Genomic DNA, 26348 nt, shown 5'->3' with positions numbered 1-26348 from the left:
AACAGGGCCATGCCTGGCTGCTGGGGGCGTGGGAGGCTGGTGTGCAGGAGTGGAAGGAAACACCTGCTTCTTCTCCTGGCAGCTCACCTTGTTGAATGCTGGCAGACGGTACCTGGGTGTCAAGGATCTCACTGGGAAGGTCTTCGTCACCTCTGGGCTGGGCGGAATGAGTGGTGCTCAGGCCAAAGCCGCGGTCATCGTGGGGTGCATCGGTGTGATAGCAGAGGTGAGCCAGCAGGCCCTCCACCCCTGCCCGCATGCCTCCTCCCTCAATCTAGAGCCACTCCCACTCATGGCATCTCGTCCCTCGCCATCCCAAAGCCTCCCAGATGGATTCCCAATGTGGTGCATGTGTGCTGTCTTCAAAGTGGCCATCACCTTCCATGGTCAACATCTGCATATGCTCTCCATGAACCTGACCTTCTTCTTCTTTTGTTTTTTAAATATTCTATTTATTTATTCATGAGAGACACACACACACACACACACAGAGGAAGAGACACCGGCAGAGGGAGAAGCAGGGTCCCTGAGGGGAGACTGATGCAGGACTCAATTCTGGGTCTCCAGGATCACACCCTGAGCCAAAGGCAGACGCTCAACCACTGAGTCACCCAGGTTTCCCTGAACCTGACCTTCTGTGGGCACTGCTTCCCTTTATCCCACCGAGTCCATGGAGTACAGCTGGGGGATAATAAATATGGATAAATGAACACGGACTTCCCCAACTCAGACGGGTCACTGTCAGATGGGGGAAGCAGACATCAGTAGAGGTGTGTGCAGGAGGCTTTTGCTCAATGGTTCTCATGGCTTTCTTTGGGAATGCCAAGGAAAGGAAGGCAGGCAGGAAGAGGAGGTGAGGAGCTTTAAGACAAGCCTGGGTTGGGATGGAGGGTACCTTCTCATGGGAAGTGTATCACCTGCTTTCAGGGGGACAGGGGATGGCCCAAGTGTCCTTGCATAGGTGTCTCTTAAAGTAATTTGTATTTAAAATAATCAATATGCCATAGTGGCACATTTTGGTGGGTCTGCCCTTGGCCCCTACATGGAAAATAAGTTATAGCAACTAATGTGAGCTTTCACGGAGCACATCCTCTGGAACCTGCAGGAAAACAGCCTGTTTTCAGAAAGCCTTGACTTCCCCTTGCCCCATCCTCAACCCTCATCCTTATCTACTTTCCCCTGTATCTTCAAAAAGTGTTTGCCACAAAGAGAACCCTCCGCAACTATTTGTAATAAAATTCCCAAATAGTAAATAAGCAATCGAGAGAGAGAGAGAGAGAGAGAGAGAGAGGAGAGAGAGGAGTCTTGGTGATACACACTTTGTGATTTACACTTAGGTGATACTAAGCCTATTTCACACATTCTTGTACTGCTTAGGAGCCCACTTGGAGGGATGCCTGGGTGGCTCGGTGGTTGAGTGTCTGCCTTCAGCCCAGGGCTGGATCCCAGGGTCCTGGGATCGAGTCCCACATCGGGCTCCCTGCAGGAAGCCCGTGTCTCCCTCTGCCTGTGTCTCTGCCTCTCTATGTGTCTCTCATGAATGAATAAATAAAATCTTTAAAAAAAAAGGAGTCCCCTTGGCTGCATGTAATGGAAAATCAAACTACAGCAGCTTCCACAAATTGGGTTTTATTTTTCTCACACAGCCAACAAGCAGTGCTGGCATTGGTTCAGCAGCTCAGTGATGTCAGGGCCAGCATCTGTAGATTGTCTTGGGTTTCCCTCACGGAAACAAAATGTTTGCCCAGACATCCCATCTCCATTTAAGGCAGGAACAAGGGAGAAGGGAAGTGCCACCTATGACTGACTCTCTTTCAGCAGGAAAATAACATAAGAAACCCCTTCTGTTACCCCATTGGTCAATATTGGATAAAATGGAAGTTCTTGTCCAAAAGGGAGCCTGGAGACAGTGGAAATAGTAGCTGTGGTTTGCTTGGACTGGGGCTGAGCACAATGTCACCCCCAAAATTCACGTTCTGTGGGTAAGGATGACAGGAGGGGGAATAGATACTGGAAAGCAGCTCGCAGCGTCTGCTCTGACGCTGCGTTATGAAAGTGGGTGACCTACATGGGAGATGGCTTCTTTCTAGTGGAGGCTGACCCACCCGGTAAGGGCGGCCCCGTGTCTCATGGTCCCAGGTGGATAAAGCCGCCCTCATGAAACGCCACGAGCAAGGATGGCTGATGGAAGTAACGGACAGCTTGGACCACTGCATTGAGAGACTCAGGTATGGTGCAGGTAAAGTGGGGAGACCACAAACAGGGGCCTGGAGGCTGGGCTGACTTATGTGGGCCTGTGAACCGCCTGACACTTGGTCATAGGTGGTATCTCCCTGAGTGACCCCGCAAGGGGCACGCAGTACCAACATCTCAGGACCCAAAGTGGGGCTTGAACCACAACCCCAAGATCAAGAGTTTCAGGCTCTACTGACCGAACCAGCCAGGCGCCCCTTCTAATTCTGTTAGGGTTTCTCGCTGGTGTGCAGGAGGCCCTGGAGTTCCCACACTTGCTGCTAAATGGTTTTCTGGATATTCAGCCACAGTTTTGCAAAGATGGTGCCCTGTATTTCTCACTGTTGTGGCCTCAGCCCAGAGCCTGGTATATAGTAGGTGCTCACCTAATCTGTCGGTGAGGGGGAGGTGAACCTTTGAAAGATGCAATTGTTCCTCAGGGAGGCTCTGGGCTGGGGATAAGCTGATGTGCCTCCCCATTCACGCCCTGGTTGTCGCGGTGCAGGGGTGGAGACTGGCAACATTTTCCTCTGGTTTGATGTCTTCCAGAGGTATTTTAGTGGGAATGGGGGCAGGACTGCTCTGGGGGCTGCTGATCCAATGCTGCTTTGTTTGTTTGTTTGTTTGTTTGTTTGTTTGTTTTAGAGAGGGGAGGGTGCAGGCACGTGCAGACACACACACACACACACACACACACACACACACACACACACGACAGGGGACAGGGTCAGGAGGCGCAGAGGGAGACCAAATCCTAGGCAGACTCCGCACTGAGCACAGAGCCCACACCAGGGCTCAATCTCATGACCCTGAGATCACGACCACCCAAGCCAAAATCAAGAGTCAGGCCCTTAACCTACTGAACCCCCAGGTGCCCCGTAACCATCTTTGGTGATGTCTACAACTTTAGGGTCACCTTGCAGGAGTTCCAGAAGGATCCCAAACAGAGCACTAACAGCAACAGCACAGACTCTGTGCATCCCCCTGAGAAGGCTTGTCACTATTGTCATCTCGGTTTTCTCCTCTGGGGCATTCTGCTCTGCAGTTCTCCTTACAGTTCTGGGTCCTCAAAGGACATGCCTCAGGGGTCCCTAAACATCAGGCCCAATGCTGACACACAGAGCTTTCGGTGACCTCCCGGGTCTCCTGCATTCTTGCCAGCTTGGTGTTGGTGGGGGTGGATAGCTGTGGGCAGGTGCGATGGGCCATCTGCTCTGCTCTGTGCCCTTCTAGAGAAGCAAGAAAAAGGAAGGAGGTGCTCAGCCTTGGTTACCATGGCAATGTGGTGGATCTTTGGTAAGTGTGGGATGGGAGTTGGCAGCCTTGGGGACATTGGGTGAACCTCCCCCTCCAGATAAGTTACCCATGGTGGCCATGTGCTCCCTGGACACAAAGCTGCCAATGTGCTGTGCGTAATGCTCCACTCCCAGATCCTGGCCTGAGCTCACATCAGCTTTCCTGCAGATGTTCTCTTGAGAGAAGAGGGCAATCCCCTCCTGGCTGGTCCATGAACTCAGGCCCTACATGTCCCTACCCCTTCTCCAGGCCAGTGCTGCCCTGCATCAGTCACCCCTCATCTTTCCCAGGGAGCGCCTAGTCCACGAATTGGACACCACGGGGGAGCTCTTGGTGGACCTTGGATCAGACCAGACATCTTGCCACAACCCATTCAATGGTGGTTACTACCCTGTGCAGCTGGGCTTCACAGAGGCCCAGAGCCTCATGGCCTCCGACCCTGCTGCATTCAAACACCTAGTCCAGGAAAGGTGATGAGGTCCCAGGGCTACTCTGGGGGTGAGGAGGTGGGGCGGGCACACAGCAGGCAGGAGCTTTAGGACTGGGTGGCTCTGACCTCTGCCGGGTTCTCCAGGCCCAACTGTGTAGCCTTACTCTCCCCTGTCTGATGGGATGGAAAGCTGGCTGAGCATCATGGGGTGTGGTTGGGGGGTGACAGTGGTGAGCACAGGGGGCCTGCTCTCAGAACCTCACGGGTGGGCAGCGCTGATCACTGACTGCCGGCCTCTTGCAGCCTGAGGAGGCAAGTCTCAGCCATCAACAGACTGGCCAAGGAGAACTTCTTCTTTTGGGACTACGGCAATGCCTTCCTCTTGGAAGCCCAAAGAGCAGGTGAGACACGACAAAGGTGCGGTGACAGGGTGCCGGCCTCCCCAGGCTGGGATGGGCCAAAACCCTGGCACTGGGCATGCTCCCTTCTTGCCAGCAAGAGTGCCCTGGCAGGTGCCAGGGGAATGTGGGAGCCACAGCATGCAGGATCCACTGTGGCCCTGACCAGGCCCTCTGAAAGCTGGTCCTGCCAGGTCCTTGGCCTCTGGGCCTCCATTTGCCGTCAGAACATCAGGTGCCACAAAGAGAGTTGGTATGATGCTTGAATAGAAGCTTCAGCTGGAAAGAAAAATATAGTTTAACTTTTCTGTGAAGGAAACTTTTCTTTTTTTAAATTTAAATTCCATTAATTAACATATAGGGTATTATTAGTTTCAGAGGTAGAGGTCAGTGATTCATCAGTCTTCTGTAAAGCCAGGGTTCATTACATCGAGTGCCCTCCTTAATGTCTGAAGGAAACTTTTCTGTGAAACAGGTAGCTCATGCTAGAGGGTAAAGTTCAAAATGTACAAAACACACAGTGGGAAGTCGCCCTCCCAGCCCCGACCCTGGCACCAGGTGCCCCCCTGGAGTTGGAAGGTTCTGGTGTGCCAGTTGGAGCACAGGTGGGCCAGGCATCTGGGGGTAATGGGGATATGGATACGTCCCCACAGGGCCCCACACCAAGGGCAGCACTCACTGACTCCCTTCTTTTTTTTTAATTGGAGTTGATTTGCCAACATATAGCATGTCATCCAGTGCTCATCCCTTCTTTTATGTGAAAACAAACAGCCCTAGTGAGGCTTCCCTATCAAAACAGAGCACTTCCATAGTCTTTCCCTCGCCTCTGTTGAAACTGCCGTCTCAAGAGGGGCATGAGTCCCCGCCTCGGGTGGGGTTGCCAGCCCTCAGACCCTCAGGCTGATTCTGTGCTGCCGGTGCTCTGACCACAGGAGCTGACGTGGAGAAGAAAGGCACCAACAAGACAGGATTCCGCTACCCCTCCTACGTGCAGCACATCATGGGGTAAGTGATGCGGTGCTGGGCACTCAAGCTGGGGGAGTCCTCAATAGGGAGCCACGGGAGGGAACCAGGGAGACCAGCCTGGGGTGGAGGCCTCAGGGTCAAGCCAAGAAGTTTGGGCTGAAGCAACACAGGGTGAGGGGATGGGAGGCCTCACAATGCTCCTGGAAGTTTGCCAGCCCATCTGTGTACCTGATGGGACCAAGGAGGGAGGCAGGGGGCATGGGGAGGAGCAAGTCAGCTGTGTCCTTGGTTCACCTCAGGTGAGGAGGTGGAGGCTCAGGGGGCTACCGGGCAAGGGGTCCCCCCCCACCGGGGGCTGGTGAAAGCAGGACCTGAGGCCACCCAGGAGCATCATTTCACCCAAGGCAAACCTGACCAAGTCCCCACATTGTCTGTTTCTCCCAACTACTTTGTTTTAGTTCATAGACTTTCAGGTTGTCTGTGTGACAGCACTGAAAGAGAAAGTGTGCCTGTGTCCCTGCCCCCTGTTCCCACGGAAAGAGGGGGTGTAGATCTAAAAGGGAGGACAGAGGGGGTGTAGATCTAAAAGGGAGGACAGAGGGGGTGTAGATCTAAAAGGGAGGACAGAGGGGGGTGTAGATCTAAAAGGGAGGACGAGGACCAGAGGGAGGGGGAAACACTGAGGGGAGGGAGGGGACTGCGGGGGAGGGGAGGAGGGGGAGGAGAGGAGAAGGAAGGGAGAGGGTGCTGGGGGGGGAGGAGAGGAGGAGGAAGGGGGGGTTCTGGGGGGGAGAGGAGGGGGAGGGGCTGTGGGGGAGAGGAGAAGGAAAGAGGCAGAGGTGGAGAGGGGAAGGTGGGGGCTTGTGGGGGAGAGGAGGAGGAAGGAGGGGCTTCCGGGGGGGGGGGTGAGAACTGGGCGGTGGCCTCTCCACCTGCTGTCCAGGTGGTGGCTCAGGGGCCACAGCCGGGACTCTGGATCTGACACTCTGTTCACTGTTGGTGCCCATAGGCCAGGCGCCCCCACGCTCCCCGCAGCACACGACCTACAGGTTCTGGAGCATCTGTAGGCCTCCTCCCTCAGTTCGGGGTGACACAGGCCCAGCCAGTGGGTGCAGCCAGGCTAGGAGGCCCGAGGCATGCGTCACTTTGTCCTTGCAGGGACATATTCTCCCTGGGATTTGGGCCTTTCCGCTGGGTCTGCACATCAGGGGACCCCCAGGACCTGGCAGTGACAGACCAGCTGGCCGCGTCTGTGCTGGAGGGGGCGGTCGCAGATGGAGGTGAGGCCGTGGGACGGGGGCGGGGGCCAGTCTCAGGGCCTGGGTCAGAGCTCCTGCAGTGGCTGGGGCTTCTCCGTTGAGGCAGCTCGGCTCTGCTTCCCACAGGAGACCTGCACCCCGTGGTTCACCTCCTGCTCTTCCTGGGGGACATGACCTGTCAGTTATCTGCCTTTGTCATGGAGCCGAGGCAGCAAGAACCGCTGTCCTAGCTCCGACTCCCACTTCTCCGAAGCTTTTCCGGGTCCCGGGCACTTTGTCTCCACATCTCTGTGCAGGTCCTTCGGCCTTGGCTGCTGGTTTTCAGTCCCCACAGGCCGTTCCCCATCTGCCCACATCCAGGCTAGGTGGCCTGGAGGGTCCTATTCCCCGGATTCAGGGCTGGAAATCCAGGGCAAGGGGAGCAGGTACCTGTGTGGGAGGAGCCAGGCAGGGTGCACCTGCTGGTAGCCGAGGGGCATATGCTCTCAGGGCTGCTGATTTCCAGCGAGGCTCCGAGGAGCAGCAGCAGAGTTTCCCCCAGGCAGGTAATCCCAAGAGCATAGAACCTCGTAAAAGATGGGAAAGTAATGACACAGTGATGACTTACGAACATCGCCTTCATTTTTAATTTAAAAATTTAAAAAGTGTGAGTTTGTTTAACTGAAATTTTAATGATGTGTGTGTTAATGACTATGTCACACACTTCCTGAAGATTCAGGGCTGCTCTAGTGAGCTGGTGGGAGCAGCTCCAGAGCAACACAGCTACCACCTGACTCTGCACGCCCTCCACACTTCAGCCAACTGGCCTGCCTTACTGGGATAGGCCAAGCTTCTTTCTGCCTCAGGGCTTTTGCTCTTGCCATTCCCTCCACCTAGAACACTGTTCCCGCAGATCTTTGTGTAGCTACTTCCTTCTTAGCATTTAGGATGTAGCTTGATCATTACCTCTGCAGGGAGGCCTTTGGTCCTACACTTTGAATTCCTTCACTACACTTTGAATTCCTTCATGGCCCATTGAAGTCTCTGTTCCAGTGCCCAGCACAGCAGCTGACATACAGTGAGGACTTAATAGATGTTTGAGGGATGGAGGTATCAGGCAGGGGGTTGCACACATCCGTGCGTTAATTTGTGTGATGGTTTGCATCACTGGTTCTGGAAGTCAGACGGCCTGGGGTAGTGCTGGGGCTGGGGGCTTCCCGGCCCTGTGTCTGGGCTCCATGAGGATTGCAGAACAGGTGTCTGTGCTGTGCGGCTGCCAGAGGGAGGGCCTGGTTCTGAACCCCACTGGATAGCAGCTCCCGATGCCTGGACACCCCCCTTTCTCCCTGCAGTGAACCCAGGCGTGAAGCTGCAGTATGCAGACAACATCCGCTGGATCCGAGAAGCCGCCAAGCACCGGCTGGTGAGGACTTGGCCTGGTGGGAAGCAGGGGCAGACCCTCAGCTGCCCTCTCTGAGGTGGGGTGCCACGTGCCGTGCCCAGGCTGGTAGATGGGAGCCCCGAGATGGTGCCAGTGCACCTGTGAGACAGCTCTGGTGGCAGCCTCCTTGGCCTCCCAGGAAGCGGCAGCAGCATCTCACCGAGCAGGCCGCCAGACGAAGAAGCCCGAAGCCTTTCTAAAGGTGGCCTGGGGCCCTAGGGCACTGACCAGGGTCAGTTAGGGAGTCGCTCACCCAGTTACCCCACAAATAGCTCTCTCAAGTCATGGCTCCTGGCTTCTTGGCTGTGTGACCTGGGGCAAGTGGCTCAGCCTCTCTGAGCCTCCCATCTCATCTGTGCAGTGGAGATACTGGACATGGTGGACACCTGAGCTGTGGTGGCGCGCATGCTTGGAACAGGCCCTCTGGGACAGTCTGTGCACGGGGCATCGCTGGGGTCAGGGTTGAGTAGAGGGCACGCTGCTGCCTCATGTCTGGGGGTGCACTCATAAGCACATAAACATGAATTGAGGCAGTGCCGGCTGGGGACTGCTTTCTACAGACCCGTCAGGAAGGTGTCACAGAGGAGCTGAGTTGTGAGTCTAGCTCCAGATGCTGGGGCGTCGGGAGAAGCGGCCACGTGACCGTCAGGGGAGGCAGAGGACCAGCCAAAGCACAGGCCGCGAGGCGGCAGCCGGCTTGGTGTGCTGAGACGAACGGAAAACGGGCAAGTGGCTCACAGGCCAGGCCTCGATGGCCAGACACTACCACCGTGTCCCTAGGGCCAGAGAGGGACCCCCTTGAGCACTGCCCCGGGTCCTGGGCTTCTGTCCCCAGCCCCACCCCACCGAACTCCTCCTTGGCCAGGGGTTTGCACCCGTGTTTCAGCCACAAAGCCCCCATGCAACAGAGGTCTCTGAGTGCTCAGAGTCTGAGACACCTGCCTTGAACTTGGGGATCTAGGCCATGGGGAGGATGGGGCTGGAGTGGAAACGTGTGGGGCCCAGCCAGAGGCAGCCTGGAGGGGAGAAGGACCCAGCCCTGAGGGAGGGGCACTCGCAGAGCAGGAAGGGACTGGCGGGAGGCGGGGAGGACGGGGGTGTGGGGAGCCCTCTGGACGCCGCTCCAAGGATACCTGGGCCGTCTTTCCTGAGTTTAGCTGACGTCCTGTGGAGGTTGTATTCTCCCCCCTTACCTCACACTGCCCTTTGCCTCAGGAGCGATGGTGATGGCAGAGGGCTGCCCGTTATTGATCTTCTAGCTGGGCGCCTTGTAGGGTGTACTCGGCTGAGCCGGCCAGCCTGTGCCAGTTCCTCCTCAAGTTTCTTTTGTCTGGATCCAAGACGTCTGCAAGTCTCTGCGGTGCTGATTTATACTATCATCCTTCCCACAGGGCTTGTGGCCACTGGTGTGGGAGCAAGGCCAGTAGTTAGCAAGCGTGAGGGCGGAGGAAGCAGCTCAGCCGGTCGCGCTGGCCGGCGCCAGGGCCCCGGCTGGGCTCTATTTTCAGGCCCATGGTCCGGGTGGGCTGGCTCCACCACCGGCTCCTGAACCTTACACCCTGTTCCAGGATGAGTGGCCAGGCAGCTCAGGGAAACCCCTACATCCTCTTTGGAGAATCCAGGGTTTCTCAGCCTTGGTGCTCCTGACGTTTGGGGCCAAATCATTTCTTTTTTCAATTGTGGCAAAATGTACGTTACCATAACGTTTTGCATTTTACCCATTTTTAAGGTACAACTCAGTGGCTTTAAGTACACTTACATTGCGTGCACCCGTCACCACCATCTGTCTCCAGACGTTTTCACTTCCCCAAGCTGAAACTCTGTCCCCATGAAACATGACCTCCCTCCCTGCCCCCTCCCCCAGCTCCTGGCAGCCACCATTCCTCTAGGGACCTCATGCAGGGGAATCATGCAGGACTTGTCCTTCTGTGACCGGCTTCTTTCACTGAGCATGATGTCCTCAAGGTTCATCCACTCTGTAGCCTGTGTCAGAATTCCCTTCCTTTTCTTTTTTTTCAAAGATTTTATTTGTTTATTCATGAGAATACACAGAGAGGAGAGAGAGAGAGAGAGAAAGAGAGAGAGTGAGAGAGAGAGAGAGGCAGAGACACAGGCAGAGGGAGAAGCAGGCCCCATGCAGGGAGCCCGACGTGGGACTCCATCCTGGGTCTCCAGGATCACGCCCTGGGCTGTAGGCGGCGCTAAACTGCTGAGCCACAGGGGCTGCCCTCCCTTCCTTTTCAAGGCTGAGTAATATTCCACTGTCTGCATAGAACGTATCTCTTTTGCTTATCTGTTTATCCGTCAATGGACGCCTGGGGTGCTTCCACATTTTAGCTATTGTGAGTAATGCTGCTGTGAACCTGGGGGTGAAATACCTGTGCCAGGGCCTGGGGGCTGAATATGACCTTATCATGGGGGAATGTTGTGGGATGTTTGGCAGTACTACCCCCATGCTGGCAGCACTCAAACGTGTCTCCAGTTGTTGCCACATGTCATCCTGGTTGAGACCACTGTACCACACAAGGATTCCTGGGAGCGACCTGTCTTACCATCCTGAGGGGCTGCATCCTGGTGAGTGGGTCCACAGGTGCTCGGCTGTGCCACCTACCACCCATGTGGTCATGGGCAGGTCACTCAGCCTCTGTGCCCCAGTTTTCTCATCCATAAAGTGGAACCCAGGATGAAAATTATTAGCACCTTCTTTATACATTCACTAATGGGTGAATGTGCAGAGTACTTGTAGTTGTGCCAGGCACAATCCAAATTTGCATTAATTATAAAAATAATATTATTTTTATTGGAAGGACTCAAGCAGGGATATGAGGTAACATCCCTAGAGTCAGGATCTTGGAGCCTCTTCCTGGGGTTAACCCTGGAGGTGCTGCATCTCAGAGGGATGTCTGGGGACCCAGACTGCATGTGGACATGCAGGGAGTTGGCGCAGCAGCCTAGTGGTCTGGACATGAGGGCCCACCTCAGGCCCACAGACCATAGAGCTACCATACACCTTGGGGTCCTCCAGGACCTCCCTAAAGGGGCCCATCTGGCTGCTGGTGGACCTGTTACCCAAGTCTCCCATGGCATGTCCCTAGGCCATTGAGGTGCTTCTTCTCTACTTTTTCTCTGCAGGTGGTGGGGTCCCAGGCAAGGATCTTGTACTCAGACCAAAAAGGCCGTGTGGCCATCGCTGTGGCCTTCAACCAAGCCATCGCTCGTGGGAAGATCAAGGTGACCAGTCCTGTGCTGCAGGCAGGAGGCCCCCTGTAGGCTCCTTTCCATCAGTGCTGGCACGGCCCTAAGGCCCCGTGCTCTGTGTTGGTGTCAGAGGAGGGGCAGGTAACTGGGGACCAGGAGTGATAAGGCCTGTCCTCAAACCCAGCCTCTGGTATGTTCCCTGCTGTGTGATCTTGGGCGAGTCAGATGCCCTCTCTGAGCCATCTTCTGTTACAAGAGAATAATATTAACCTCAAAGCCTAGGTATGAGGATCAAGCGAGTCATCAGTTCTTGAATTATCTTTTTTTAAAAATTATATTTTTATAAACCATGACAAACTTCCCTGGCTTTCTCCCACATTCCCCCCAGTCAGCCAGCCCACGTGGAGGACACAGAACTCTGGGCACACTGGTTTGGAGGGCACTCTTGCTTCTGTTCTGTAGGCCCATGCACAGAGTTCTTGCTGGTATCCCCGTGTTTGGGAGTGTTAATGATCAGATGTGAAAGGGAAATCAGGTTGAATGAACATGAAGCCTGTCCTGGTGGCTGGTTCTGGTGGCAGCAAGGACAGCAGCCCCCAGCCCATCTCAGGGAGCGCTGCCAGAGCACCCTGCTCCATGTGCTCCGGAAGATGGGCAGCCTGCCAGGACATCTCTCCAGGCACCCTCATATCCAGGTGTTAGGCCTGGTTGGCACAGAAAGCCATTCATTCCACCTGCTTGATTGAGCACCTCCTCCATGCCAGGTTTGTCGTGAGGTACTGGGGACCAGTGGCAGAGAGCAAAATAGACAGGATCTGGCCTCATCTACTCACTAGGGAAGGGAAACTGATGGTGCAGGACAAAGGCATAAATTCAGAGGGAAATGAGATGGTGATGAACATAGCAAGAAACTGAATGTGGGTGATGGGGTGGGGTGCTGGCTTAGAGATGTCAAGGAGGGGTGACATGGTGGGGGCAAGTGGTGACTTTGGATGGGTAGGGGTGACAGGGTGGGGGTGAAGGGGAATGAGTGGTGACTTTAGATTGGGTAGGGTTGAGTGGTGACCTTAGATGAGGTGGTCAGAACAGACCTTCTGAGTTGCTGGTGAAGAACTGAGACCTGAATACCTGGAAGATGCTAGAATGCCTGGGGGTTAGCAGTTCAGAGCACATGTGAAGAGCAAGCTTGGCCTGTTTGTTCAAGGAAAGGAGAAGAGAGCCTCCCATTCAAAGCAAGGGGAGTTTCCCTTCCAGCAAGGCACCTCTTCCTGCACAGGGAGCCCGGTGGACCTGTCCTTAGCCACGGCCCCACTCAACCTTCACCAGGGCTGTCTGTCTGCCCCTTTTTTTAGAGCGCAGATGCAGGGGAAAGCCCAGACTCTAGCATACTGCATGCGGATCAGTCCCAGCCTGTCCACTGTCCAGCTCTAGGGCATTGGGCAAGTTTCTTCTCCTCACTGGACCTCACTTTCCTGTCCATGTAATAGGCATACCTCTCTGGATAGAGTTGTCGAGACTGCCCAGGGCGCCAACGCAGGCATAGGGCACGGGTGGCCTTCACAGAGAAAGGACCCACCCCTGTGAGATCTGTTAGTAGGGATTGGAAGCCATCAGAAACACCTATGCTTCCTCTTGTTGAAGAAGGTCTGTTTCCAGGAAGAGGGACCCAAAGGGCTCCTGGTGTGTGCCAGGAAGCTATGGTGGACACCATTGCTGACATCTCATAACCTTCCCTGCTGCAGGCGCCAGTGGTCCTGAGCCGAGACCACCATGACGTGAGTGGCACAGACAGCCCCTTTAGGGAGACCTCCAACATTTATGATGGCTCTGCCTTCTGTGCAGGTGAGGAAGACAAAAAAGTCTAACAAAATTTTGTTAATGTTGGATTTGAATTTGTTTAAAAATCAATAGACTCATTTATTCAGTCATAAGGCTCCAAAAAAAAAAAAAATGTTCTGGCATCTGAGAGACTTGGCATTGGGTGACCAGCCCAGCACACAGGTGTTTCTGGGAACTGGGATTTCTGGTTTTAAACTGGGCTAGTGCCAGGCAAAATGGGACAGTTGGATGCCCTAGACTTGGGTGTGCACCTGATCCTGTCACTTGCTGAGCGGTCTTCAGCAAGGCATTTAAAGTCTGAGCCTCAATTTACTCATATGTAAAATGGAAATAATAGCACCTACTTCAGAGATGAAGAATGAAATGAATTAATATGTGTGCAGTTTTAGGTCAGGGTCCTGCAGGCAGCACTCAATGAAGATTATCTGCTATGGCTGCTGTTACTCTTCTGCTTCTAAACCCACTACAGTTATAACCATCACAGAGGCTGCTGGATTCTAGTCCTGGCATAGCTTGCTCATTCCCAACACTTGGGGGCTCCTTCCATCATGGATGGGATCCCAAGGAAAAGAGGGGTACCCTCAGGAACCCCATCTGTATCATTTTTTCAAGGAGTTGATATATTTCATATAAGTTATCAAATTTATAGGTATAAAGTTGTATACCTTTATCTTTTTAATGTCTGTGGGGTCAGTTGTGATGTCTCCTCTGTCATTCCTGATATTGGTCATTTGTGTCTTCTTTCCTCTTGATCAGTCTGGCTAGAAATTTATCAACTGTATTGATCTTCCCCCAGAAAGAAGTTTCTAGTCTCATTCATTTTTTTCTATTGCTTTTCTGCTTCCAAATTCATTGATTTCTGCTCTAATCTTCCTTCTACTGGCTTTGGGTTTAACTTGCTCTTCTTTCTCTGGCTTCATAAAACAGAAGCTGAGGTTACTGATTTGAAATCTTTTTTTTTTTTTTTTTGACATAAGTATTTAATGCTCTGAATTTTTTAGCTGCTTTAGCTGCATCCTGCAAATTTTTATATATTTTCATTTTCTTTCAGTTCAAAATATTTGTTAATTTCTCATAAGACTTCCTCTTGGATTCATTGGTTACTTGGAGGTATCTTTTTTAATCAATTAATTTAAACTTTTTTTTTTTTTTTTTTTAGAAAAAGAGAGAGGTGTGTGAGGCGGGGAGGGACAGAGGGGTAGAGAGAGAGAAAGAGAAAGAGAGAGAGAGAGAGAGAGAGAGAGAGAATCTTAAGCAGGCTTCACTCTCAGCATGGAGCTCAAAACAGGGCTCAATCTCATTAACCTGAGATCATGACCTAAGCTGAAATCAAGAGTAGGACATTTAACTGAGCCACCCAGCCACCCCTAGAAGTATCTTTTTAAATTTCTATGTTTCAGGAGATTTTTCAAATACTTTCTTACTGACTTCAGGTTTAATTCCATTATGGCCTGAGAACTTACTTTATATTTGTCTCTTCTTTTAAATTTGTTCAGGGTTGTTTTGTGGCCCAGAATATGGTCTATCTTGGTGCATTTGAGAAGAACATATGTTCTGCTGTTATTTGGTGGGTTCTACAGATATCAGTTAGGTCAGGTTGGTTGATAATGCTGTTCTGGTCATCTGGATCCTTACTGATTTTCTGCTTAATTATTCTGCAAATTACTGAGAGAGAGTGGTGAAATCTCCTGTGTTTGCAGATTTGTCTGTTTCTCCTTTCAGGAGTTACCTATCTTTGCTCCAAGTATTTTAAACCTCTGCTGTTGGGGGCGCCTGGGTGCCTCAGAAGTTGAGCATCTGCCTTTGGCTCAGGTCATGATCCCAGGGTCCTGGGATCGAGTCCTGCATTGGACTCCCCACAGGGAGCCTGCTTCCCCCTCTGCCTGTGTCTCTGCCTCTGTGTGTGTGTCTCTCTCATGAATAAATAAATAAAATCTTTAAAAATCAATCAATCAATCCCTGCAGTTAGGTGCATGCTCATTTTGGTTTCTGATGTCTTCTTGGAGAACTGACATCTTTATCATTATGTAATGTTCCTCTCTGTCCCTAGTTATATTCCTTGCTCCAACTCCCTGATATTAATATAGTTTATATTCATATCTATGGCCACTGTAACAAGATACTGCAAACTGAATGGCTTAAAACAACACAAATGTATTCTCTCACAGCTCTGAAGGTCAGAAGCCTAAAATCAGATTCAGTGAGGTAAAGCCAAGACATGGTCGGGCGTGACATCTCAGGAGGCCCGAGGGGAGAATGTTTCCTGGTCTTTATCAGGTTCTAGAGATGCATTTCTCCCATTTCACTGCCCAGCATAAGGAGGAGAGTGGTCGTAGGATTGTCTCTGATCTTCTCTGGGAGTACCTGCTTGGGTTTTTGGAGGGAGAGCTTGCTAGGACATGCACACCCCCTTTTATCTATGTCCTAAGGGCCTCAAGGTTTCAGGCAAGCTTATGCTTGTCCTTTAGCAATTTGTTAGACACACATGTAAGGTGACGAGCTTGGGTTCTGTTTCCCTGTGCAAGGGCCTGTATCTCCCCAGATCGTAATTACTTAGTTGCTGTGGAGCCTCAGTTCTCTGATGGGGTCAAGGACAGTCATTAATTTGTACTTTGTCCTCCACCCTTATTGGTTTTGCTTTGTTTTAAAGGTCAAAGTGCCTCTCTTTGGCTCTCTGTATCCATGAGCTAAAATCAGTACCACCACCCCTTTAATTCTTCCATGCTTTCTGCTTCTGGAGCACTTTGGCATTCAGTGCCAGAGTGTAACTATATGGAAGGACTCAGGTACTTGTCACTCCTCCGGCTTTGCTTAGCTCTGCAAACATAAGCTATTGCTATTTCGAGAGTCTGTCCTTTGTTCCCTATCTGACCTTCAGGCCCCCAGCCCGCCTCATTCAGGGAGTGATGGGTGGTGGCCTCTGTTTCCACAGACATGGCTGTGCAGAACTTCGTGGGAGATGCCTTTCGAGGTGCCACCTGGGTCGCTCTTCATAATGGCGGGGGTGTCGGCTGGTAAGGTTTTTGGAGAACTGGGTGCTGTGGGTGCCGGCTGGTGTAGAGGTCTCGGGAATTCCCTCGTGATCCTGGGCCCTGCCTCCCCTGAGCTCCCTCTGCTAATGGCTTTGCTGTGATGTTCTTCGTGTGAGCTGGAAATCACAGGACATGGCCCAGCCACTCTACCTTTCAGGGCCTCACCTGTCACGTGGGACACAAACGCTGTAAGAACCGTACCTATGCTTATCATATCAGTTTTCCCTTTGCTTTCACAGATGTTTTCCCAGGAATTCTCAGTGCCATCCTGGGCCAGGGCAGCTGGGCTGGGAGGCGGGAGACCTGGATTCTGGGCTCTCCTGGGGCCCTGGCTTACAGGTCTGCCCTGGCAGGCCTGTTTCTAGTCTGTGCCATGAAGAAATTGGGGTTTGTGGGAGGCTGATAGTTGCCATTCCAATGTGAAGGCAACTATCTGCTATAATTCTGCACCCCTAATTCTAACACGTGGGGGCCTTCCCACACCACCAGACAATTCTCTGACACAGTCAACTCTATTCTTACACTATCTGCTCAGAGATGGCACCAGATGCCACAGGGTAAGGGCCTGGTCCCACAAGGATGACACCATTTCAGGTGCCAGTTGCAAGTCTAGGTTGTCACCTGTGCATATGACCGACTGGCTACAAATCAATAGCTTCCCTGGGATCCATTAATTTGCTGAAGCAGCTCACAGAACTCAGGAAACCACTACCCTCACTAGATTACCACTTTATTACAAAGGATAGCAAAGGGTACAAGTCAACAGCCTGATGAAGAGATACATAGGGAGAGACCCCAAACAAAGCATCCTCCGTCCTTGCAGAGTTTGGGGCCTGGCACAGTGGCACGTGGAAGTGTTCTGTTCCCCAACCTAGACCTTCTCCAAACCTGTCCTTTTAGGTATTCATGGAGGCTTCATTATTTAGGCATGACTGACTAGATTATTGACCCCTGGAATCAACCTCCAGCCCCTCTCCCTCCCTGGAGACCTGGGAGTGGGACTGAGCATGCCAATCCTGTAATGATAAGGTTGGCTCTGCTGGAAACTAGCACCCACCCTCCCCCCACTCCTCAGAGGCCCTACGAGAGTCACCTCGTTAACATAACAAAGGATGCTTTATTTTATTTATTTATGTATTTATTTTTACGAAGGACACTTTAACCGCTCTCAATGCTTACAAAATTCCAAGTGCTTTAGGAGCTCTGTGCCAGAAATGGGACGAAGACCAAATATTTCTTATTCTAAATCACAATTATCACATCCACAAATAATAAATGACTAATATTTATCATATACAGGCGATGTGGCAAGCATTCGCTAAAATTTTTGAATCTACTGTCTCACCTAATCTTAGAAGAAAATACATTTTACAGATGAGGAAACTGAGGCACCAGGAAGTTAATGAGCTGCAGCCGACCCAGGCCTCGCCTCTCCTCAGACCTTGGGAAGCTGTCAGGTCTGGGCTCTCGCCAAGGTGGACTGCTAGCCGTGGGGGCAGCAGGGGGTGCTGTGGCTCTGGGGAGGAGGGCAGCTCCTGGCAGGCTCGGAACTGACCTCTGAGTCCGTTCTGGCCAGCGGAGCTGGCCTTGCTCTCCAGGGCCAAGTCCCCAGCACTGGAGCTTCCCAGAGCATTGTGATGGCAGGCTTCGAGGCCAGAATTCCGAGCTGTAGCCCAGTCAGGCGGCTCTAATGAATGGAAAGTGTGACGGCAGTGCATGTTCTTTCCGATATGGGGGCTGGAGAAAACAGGACGGAGAGTGCCTGGTTGTGGGGTACCTGACATTTTGTCCCTGGATTTGCTGAATTGGTGCTGGAGGTGAAGAGGATGAGGTTGGGTCACATGCCCAAGGCCACAGCTGGTGGCAGAGCCAGGATCTGAACCCAGATCTGTCATACCCCAGGAGTCACCTGTCATTGTCCACAGAGCCACAGAGGGCTGGAGGGGTGAGAGCAGAGCTGGCCTCAGAAAGCATCAGTGACATGAGGGCCTTGGGGCAGGACCCCCTGAATAAGGTGCTCCCAAGAGATGGAATGCTCCCCACCAATTCCCAAGTTGCTCCCACCCCCTGGCTCTCCCCAGGGTCTGCAGACAGGACTGCAGGAGGGCCACATGCGGGTGCCAACACCTGGATCCTGGCTGTCCCCGGGGGCTCTTTCAGAAAGTGCCTCAAATTCACCTTGGACTCCATCATGCTCACACACCCACATAATTTAATCCGTCCGATACTCCTGCAAGTCTGACTGCGAAATCAGCAGGGGAAAAAAATTTCAGCCTCAACCGTTCTGGCTCCGGGAAGAAATATCTTTCAACTTGTCAGCTAATTTTTTTTCTTTGTTCTATACAAATCCATTTCTAAGTTATGAGCTCTGTCTGCTATTTCTTGGTTTGTATTTATTGAGAGAGAGCAGGAGCAGGGGAAAGAGTGATCACTCCTTGCTGAGCAGGGAGCCAGATACAGGACTTGATCCCAGGACCCTGAGATCATGACCTGAGCTGAAGGCAGTTGCTTACCAGACTGAGCTACCCATGTGCCCTTGCTCTCAGTTTTTACATCTATTGTCTCCCTGTTTTAGAGCACTTACGTTTCCAAGACAGTCCGCATTGGGTGTGTGCTATCTTCCTCTTCCTCTGTCTTCTTGGAGCCCCTCTTTCTGGTTGCTTGCTTTTTTTTTTTTTTTTGCTTTTTTTTTTTAATTGGAGTTTAATTTGCCAACATTTAGCATAACACCCAGTGCTCATCCCACCAAGTGTCCCACTCAGTGCCCATCACCCAGTCACCCCAACCCCCTGCCCACCTCCCCTTCCACTATCCCTTGTTCATTTCCCAGAGTTAGGTGTCTCATGTTTTGTCACCCTCACTGATATTTTCACTCATTGGTTGCTTGCTTGAAGTCTGTCCTCATGCTGTCTGTCCAGTGGTCCTTGCTGTCTGCTTGTATTTAAAGAGGGCGCCCACACACAGTGTGTGCATGCACCTTTGGGCCATGGGCTGCAGAGCAGGAGAGGTCAGTGGTCAGTCTCTGGTTTTAGGCTGGCTGGTCTGCTCAGTAAATGCAGTTCCCGCCTCCTTGTAGAGAGGGTGTGGCCAATTCTGTGAGCTATTGGAAGGGACAGGGCTTCACTGTTGGGTGTTGAGACTTCTCAGTCCATGTTTTCATGGTCCCTCTGTTACCCTCAAATGTTCCTTGTGACCTCACAGCAAGATACAGCCTAGGAAGTCCACATCTTTGAGGAATAAATACATATATTTGGTCTGACATCCTTATCCTGATACCAACATTTTGTCCTCACTAAGCGATGTCTTAGAGAGCATCTCAAACTTGCATGTGCATAGGAACCCCTTGGAGAGCTTGTTAAAATGCAGAGTGTGACTGGTAGGTCTGGAGTGGGGCATAGATTTAGCGAATCTGGCTCCTGGTGATGCTGCTTCTGCTGGCCCAAGGATCACTCTAAGTATTCAGGGCTTGTGTTGCTCACTGCACTGTCTATGCACATAAATCTCCTTGACCCTCCCCCCCTCCCCAGTGCAGCAGGGATGTGTAGTTTTGTGGCAAAATTGAGAGCATGGACTCTGAAGTCAATTTTCTGCACAAATTTGTTGAGCTTCGTTTTTTATCGACAAAATGGTCATAATGACGCAACTGCTTTATAGGCTGGTGGTGAAGATTAAACAGTGAATGGCTAACGTATACATAACGTTACATGCTTCTAGAGTTACATGCTAACTCATCTGACAGCCACAACCCCTGTAAGAAATAGATGCTATCTAGGTTTCAGAACAAGCTACTTTTGCAGGAGGACTGGGCTAAATGCATGTGCTAACCTGCCAAGAGAGCTACCTCTAGAGGACCCCGAGCAGTGCCTGGCAGTGTCATGCCTCCCATAAATGTTATCCTTTTTTTTTTTTTAAGATTTTATTTATTCATTCATGAAAGACAGACAGAGAGAGAGAGAGAGACAGAGAGAGACAGAGAGAGAGAGAGAGGGAGAAGCAGGCTCCAGGCAGGGACCCCGATGGGGGACTCAATCCCAGGACCCCGGGATCACACCCTGAGCCAAAGGCAGATGCTCAACTGCTGAGCCACCCAGGTGCCCCCTTAAATGTTGCTTTAGAAGACATACCTCTTCCTTCCCAAGTTAAGAAAAAACATAAAAACATGCTTCTAAACTTTATTTATCATATGCTTTTGACTTTTTCTTCCTTTAGTACATTTGGCATGAATTTTTCTTTATGTGACATAGGGCTCTACTTTTCTGGTTTTCTCGGAGGGACAGCTTGTTGTCCCAACTCCATTTGTGAGCAGCCCCATGTGCTCTGCTGATGGTGATGTTGCCTTTATCGTCTGTCTTCTTGGGCTCAGTGTGCCGAGGTGCCTCCGTGGGTAGGGATGGTTGAGGTCACATGGAGCTGAGTGGCTTTGCTCTCTAGCAGTCTGGGCTTCAGGCCCCCAAAACAGAAGATGAAGTTCTAATCTCCAAAAGTCCTCTCTTGTTGAAGGACACACTGAAGTCCTTGCTTGGTGACACTGGCTGGCATCTGCTTTCCCCTCTGTCATCCAACATCAGCCCCTGACAGGTGACCAATGATGACCCTGGATCCACTCGGAGGCTGGTGGATGATGTGACAGGAGCCTGCTGGTTGGCACAGGGCTGCCCAGCTGTGGGCACACACGCTGAGGGCAGGGAAGGGCTCAGTTTCTACACCTAGAGTGGGGTGTACAGCTGGCTCCTGCAGCAGAGGGCTCCCCACCTTCTTGGTGGGAACTGGCTGAAATTGTCAGTAGAGCCCAAACCGGGCAGAGAAGCCCATAGGCCTGAAGGATCTAGGGCTGGGGAAGCTAGATGCACCTTTTGGGTGCAGGAAGGAGAAAGAGCAAATTTGCTGGGAGTTGGGACTGAAAGGCCAGATGCTGTGTTCTCAGGAGTTCGCATTGGGCAGTAAAGTCCTGGCAAGTGCCGACCAGAGGGGAGAGCATTTCCTAAGTATGTAACACAAGGGGTTATGAGAGGTGTAGTGATGCTAACTAAGCAGGAACGGCAGCCAGGCCCAGTGTAGGCCTTGATTGTGACACCAGGGGTGAGGATGAGGAGCCAGGAGTGCCAGGAAGGAGAGGGCACTCTCAGCTGATGGCTGGAACTGCAGGGCAAATGTGAGAAGTCGGATGGCATTAGCACACTTAACTAAGATCACACAACACCTTTTGAAGAAATGAATGAACACGTGGTCATATCACATCTGTGAGGTGGGGTGATCCAAATGGTACTCAGGAGAATCTGTTCGTTAGGAAACAAATACTGAAAATAAAGGAACTCAGCCTTCAAATCAAGTTATCAGGACCCCCAAATACACCTAAAGCAAGCTGAAAGAAGAGGTAAAGAAAATAAAGAGGGTAAAGAGAAATCTGGGGGGATGACAGTTGAATTGAGCTGCACAAGAGCCCCCCCTTCCCCCCCCCCCCACCGAGGAAGCGTATCTTTATGGGGTGCACTCAGAACCGCAGAGAAGGTCACCTATGGGAGGGGACATGGTAGAGTGTCCTGATGGTGAGTGTGGGGTGGATGGGGTAAAGCATGAAGGGGCAAGTGGGGAGTGCAGAGCCCAGTGAGTCCTGCATCCCCAGGCTGGGAGAGGGCCGACGGCTTCCCGGGCTGGAGGGGCCAGCCACACCACCCTCCTGAGCCAATGCTTCCAATGGGTTCCCAAAATGTGTGTGCACTGCTGTGTGCTCCAGGCAGGGGCAAGCCTGGAGAGTGACCTGGAAATGTCTCTGCCTCTTGCAGGGGGGAGGTGATCAATGGAGGATTTGGCCTTGTGTTGGACGGGACCCAGGAGGCTGAGCAGAAGGCCAAGATGATGCTCAGCTGGGATGTCTCCAATGGAGTAAGTCACACCCAGGCCTTTCCACTGGCCTTCGCTGCAGACCTGAGAGAGACTCTGCTTCCTTCTTGCCCAGAAAACAGTCCCGCTGCTCCTGCTTACTGTTGTCTCCTCTCCAGCTACTGCTGGATCTCTCCCTCCATTTTTGGGGGCTGTTGCTGGCTCTCTTTTGTGTCTTCCTGCCTCTGACCCTACTCCTCCAGGGCAGCCTCTGTCTGCATGGGGATGGGGGCTTCTCTCCCAGTGAGAAGATGCTGATGCTGATGCTGAGCTCCTCCTTTTAAAGTGCTTTCTTTCTAGCCTCTCTGAAGTCAGGTCAGAGTGGGCAGCTCTGCAAGGCCAGGCAGCGGTCACCCTCTCTGGAGTGCACATGTGCATGTGTCCCCGCGGGGGCCCACTCCTGCCTATGACCACTTCACAGGCCACGAGAAGGGGTGGGGGGCAGTGGTAATGGGGGGATGTGTGCTGGCAGATGGGAGGATAAAGAGAGGGGTTCTGCATGCAGGAGCCCACACAGCTGGATGTTCGGTCAGGGGGTGAGCGTAAGAGAGAGGGTAAGAGGTCCCTGGAGGGGCTAACTCCACAGGGGCTCCCAGCAAGGGGGTAGTCTTCACCCCAAGGGCTGCAAACCAGTGAGGGGAAGGAGGGAGAGGCAAGCATGGCAGCAGGGAGGCCGGGGAAGCCCTGAGGAAGGAGGTGGAGAGAAGGGGAGGACTGGAGAGAGATTCTAAGGCGGAGCTGAGATGGAGGCAGATTCCCTGAGGATGGTTCCCAGACACCTGGCCTGGGGCCCTGGCAAGGAGGCGAGGTCTTTCTTGGACATGGGGCTGGGTCAAGGGATGGCCGGTCTCAGATGGGAGAGGCGGCTTATGGGCTACATAAGTGGTCCAGCCAGGAGAGGGAGGTCTGAGCTGGGGCGGGGGTGGGGGAGAGATGCCAGGGCCCCACACAGCACAAGGAGGGTCCCTGAAGCCAATGAGGGCGGGGACTTGCAGCCCAGCAGCAGGGTGTTCAGAGTGACCCCTGCGGGCCCTCTCCTCACCCTGCCACAGGTGGCTCGGCGCTGTTGGTCTGGGAACCAGAAGGCCTACGAGATCATCCGCCAGGCGATGCAGGATGACAAGGGCCTGGTGGTGACCCTCCCGCATGACGTGGCAGATGAGCGTGTGCTCTCACAGGCCCTGCGGCCCTGAGATCCTTGGATCCCTTGTCCCCCCTTCATCCCTATCCCCACCTCACAGCCACACCACACCTGTCACTATACACCCTGGTCTCCTGGCTCACACATGAGCCCTCATCTGGCCTCACAACACCCCGGAGGGTGTGCCGCTACCATGGGCATTTTATTTTACAAACGAGCCAGCAGAGAGCAGAAGAGATGGGACCGTTTGTCCCTGACCTCTGGGAACCCTGGATGGGCAGCAAAAGTCTTATCCAGGCCCAAATCCTCCAGCCCACCACAGAGTTGACTCCATTATCTTCTGCGGGGGGGGGGGGGGGGGGGGGGGGGGGGGTGGTGCATGCCCCAAATACTGGGCATCAATCAAGTCCCTTCAAAGCCCCTGCCATTCCTTCTCCCACCAGGGGAGCAGGGTTTCCTTTGGCCTGGTTTTTATCACCACTCTGCCTCCTGTCTGCCTTCCAACCACACATACAGTTGCTTTTTGGTCTGCTGGCCTGTCTAGCTGTCTGTCACGTTCTTTCTGGACCTTGGTGCCTCCAGCTGTGAACCCAAGGAACGTGGCCAAGCCCTGGGCTCAGAGTGACCAGGGAGGAAGACAGGGATTAGGAAATAAAGGATTATGAAAGAAAGGAAAGAAGCCATGGAAGGTTCATGGGGAGGGTGGCCATGGGTGGCCATGGATGGGGGTGGGGCTCTGCACTATAGACTCCATGGTACTTTGTGGGGGTGAGGTGGGGGTAGGAGAGAGAAGGGGCACCCCCATGGCTGGCACAGCAAGAAGCTCAAGAAAATGCAGCCCAGTCCCTTCAGAGGGAGTGCCTTCCGGACTCTGCTTGGGACCAGGTGTCCTGCAGGAGTCCTACTGGGCCTGAGGCTGCGTTCTCGCACCCCTCCCTCAGATCCCTGACTCTGGTACTGGCTGGATCCATAGCCCAGTCTCAGGTGCAAAGCCCCCAAACAAAGGGAATTATGTGGTCATTCTTTTCCAGACCTTCCTTTTGAAGTAGACACCCTCCCCTTTTTAAGGATTCCCCTACTTTTAGGGCTTGACTTCTGGTTGCCTAATGTCCTAATCCTCTGGGGTGCTGCAGGCTTTGGGTGTGAGAGGCTTCCCCCCTGTGACCACCTAGCCCCTTGAGCTGAGACCAAGGCAGGAGAAGGATACAAGGTAGCAGTGGGTGGGGGTGTGAGAGAGTGGGGAGAAAGATCCCCAAAGAGAGCGCTAGCCTCTGATGCCAGAGGAGCATACCCTGGAGTGAGGCCATTTGTCTTGTTTAGCTCACACAGTGGGACCCAGGCCAATCAGAACAAGCCCCTTTGGGGAGGGGACTTCTAGCTCCTCCCTCCAATCCATGCAACTGTGGCATCACCCTGCTGATCCTAAGGGACCAGGCCTGGGAGATGGGGTTAGGAGGGGGCGGGGGCTGGGGGACTGCTTCCCTGTCCTTAGCAACCAGTGAGACATCCCCTTTCCTCTTTTTAAATCGAGGTATCGTTGACACACAATCTTACATTAGTTTCAGGCATACAACACAGTGATTGGACAAGACTTCCCCTTTCCTTTGTAATTAATTAGGCTTTAGAAATAAAAAGCCAAGACTCCAACAAAACTTTGATTTATTAGTTTATGTTAATTTATTTAATGGAAAAGGATTATACAGGCCAAATATTGCTTTCTGGAGTCCAGTGTGTGGGTGTGTTTCTTTTATAAAATAAAAATTTCTCTGACAAACACCCACCATTTGCTTCAACGTGGATGGAACTGGAGGGTATTATGCTGAGTGAAATAAGTCAATCGGAGAAGGACAAACTGTATGTTCTCATTCATTTGGGGAATATAAATAATAGCGAAAGGGAATAGAAGGGAAGGGAGAAGAAATGTGTGGGAAATATCAGAAAGGGAGACAGAACATAAAGACTCCTAACTCTGGGAAACAAACTAGGGGTGGTGGAAGGGGAGGAGGGCGGGGGGTGGGGGTGACTGGGTGACGGGCACTGAGGGGGGCACTTGACGGGATGAGCACTGGGTGTTATTCTGTATGTTGGCAAATTGAACACCAATAAAAAATAAATTTATTATTTAAAAAATAAAAATAAAAATTTCTCCTAAACTAGTAAGTGGATGTGGGGGCCTGGCAATCCTTAGCTTTTTCCTAATCCTGCCTGCCAGGACCTTGGAGATCATGGCCTCTCTGAACCTCAGTTTTCTTTTTTTTAAAGATGTTATTTATTCATTCAAGAGAGTCACAGAGAGAGGCAGAGACACAGGCAGAGGGAGAAGCAGGCTTGCTCTGGGAAGCCTGATGCAGGACTCGATCCCAGGACCTGATCACGACCTGAGCCAAAGGCGACGCTTAACCGCTGAGCCACCCAGGTGCCCCCAAACCTCAGTTTTCTATGCTATATAACAGAGTGTAACACCTGCATCTCAGCAAAGGACTCTGGTTCTGCTTTATTCTTACCCAGGTTATAAAAAGCAGCCAAGTGAAGGGATGAATCTCCTGCCCCTCTTCTCCTCCCTTCCCACCCCACCTACTGATGTTGAGGCCTACTCCCTCCCCTGTAAACATCCAGAGCCAAGCAGGGAGTCAGATTGAGTGGCCCTACCACATGTGCTGGCTGTCCAGGCCAGGAGACACCCCCCCCACCCCCCGCCCCATGACCTCACTGTGCAAAGCAGGGCACCTTTGACTACACATCTCCCTTTCATTAGTTACTGGCATTAACTCAGCCCCTGGAGCTCACTGACAAATGACCACCTTAACAGAGAATTGAGAAAGAGATTGGGGGATGGGTGTCTAAGGAGCCATGCCTCCCCCCGACACCTGCAAAGAGGAGACCAATCTAGCTGGGGTCTGTGTCTTCAACCACTCCGCACTGTTTATGTCCTCCCTAGTGGCCACTCTCTTGTGCCCCGATTTTGTCTGGGCAGTAGTATATGCATTAAAACATAGTTGATTTTCAAAGCTGCTTTGTGATTAGGAGTGACCACTAACCCTGTCCTGGTCATGAGATGAGGCTAGAAGTCTACAGGGTAGGACTTCTGAGAAAGCGGATATTCTTTAACAAAAGTGGGCAGGTGAGGCTGGATTGCTTTTTGCCCTAGGTCCTTCCCCCTGCCAGAACCTTGGGTGTGCTGCCTGGAAGCAAAGCAAGCTTGCTGTGACCACAAGGGCCACAGAAGCACATGGAGGATGCTCATGGGAAGGCAGAGC

The 26348-nt window shown here is 52.4% G+C and overlaps 1 protein-coding gene across 1 annotated transcript in view; it reads left to right on the top strand.

Annotated features, from left to right (window-relative positions):
- UROC1 (urocanate hydratase 1) overlaps positions 1-24871 on the top strand; it is a 41100-nt gene extending 16229 nt beyond the window's left edge. The window contains exons 8-20 of the mRNA XM_025991608.2: positions 83-226; positions 2140-2228; positions 3466-3528; positions 3819-3998; positions 4262-4359; positions 5289-5361; positions 6481-6602; positions 7913-7983; positions 11134-11232; positions 12942-13041; positions 15971-16052; positions 21854-21953; positions 23003-24871. Of these exons, the coding sequence (XP_025847393.1) occupies positions 83-226; positions 2140-2228; positions 3466-3528; positions 3819-3998; positions 4262-4359; positions 5289-5361; positions 6481-6602; positions 7913-7983; positions 11134-11232; positions 12942-13041; positions 15971-16052; positions 21854-21953; positions 23003-23143 (1362 nt within the window). The 3' untranslated portion in view covers positions 23144-24871. The remainder of the gene's footprint in view (positions 1-82; positions 227-2139; positions 2229-3465; positions 3529-3818; positions 3999-4261; positions 4360-5288; positions 5362-6480; positions 6603-7912; positions 7984-11133; positions 11233-12941; positions 13042-15970; positions 16053-21853; positions 21954-23002) is intronic.
- Positions 24872-26348: the final 1477 nt, after the last annotated feature.

The sequence above is a fragment of the Vulpes vulpes genome, chromosome 9, assembly GCF_048418805.1.
Source record: "Vulpes vulpes isolate BD-2025 chromosome 9, VulVul3, whole genome shotgun sequence".
NCBI classification, from domain to species: domain Eukaryota; kingdom Metazoa; phylum Chordata; class Mammalia; order Carnivora; family Canidae; genus Vulpes; species Vulpes vulpes.
Note: the sequence above shows the minus strand (reverse complement) of the source record. Positions and strands in the feature narration are given on the sequence as shown.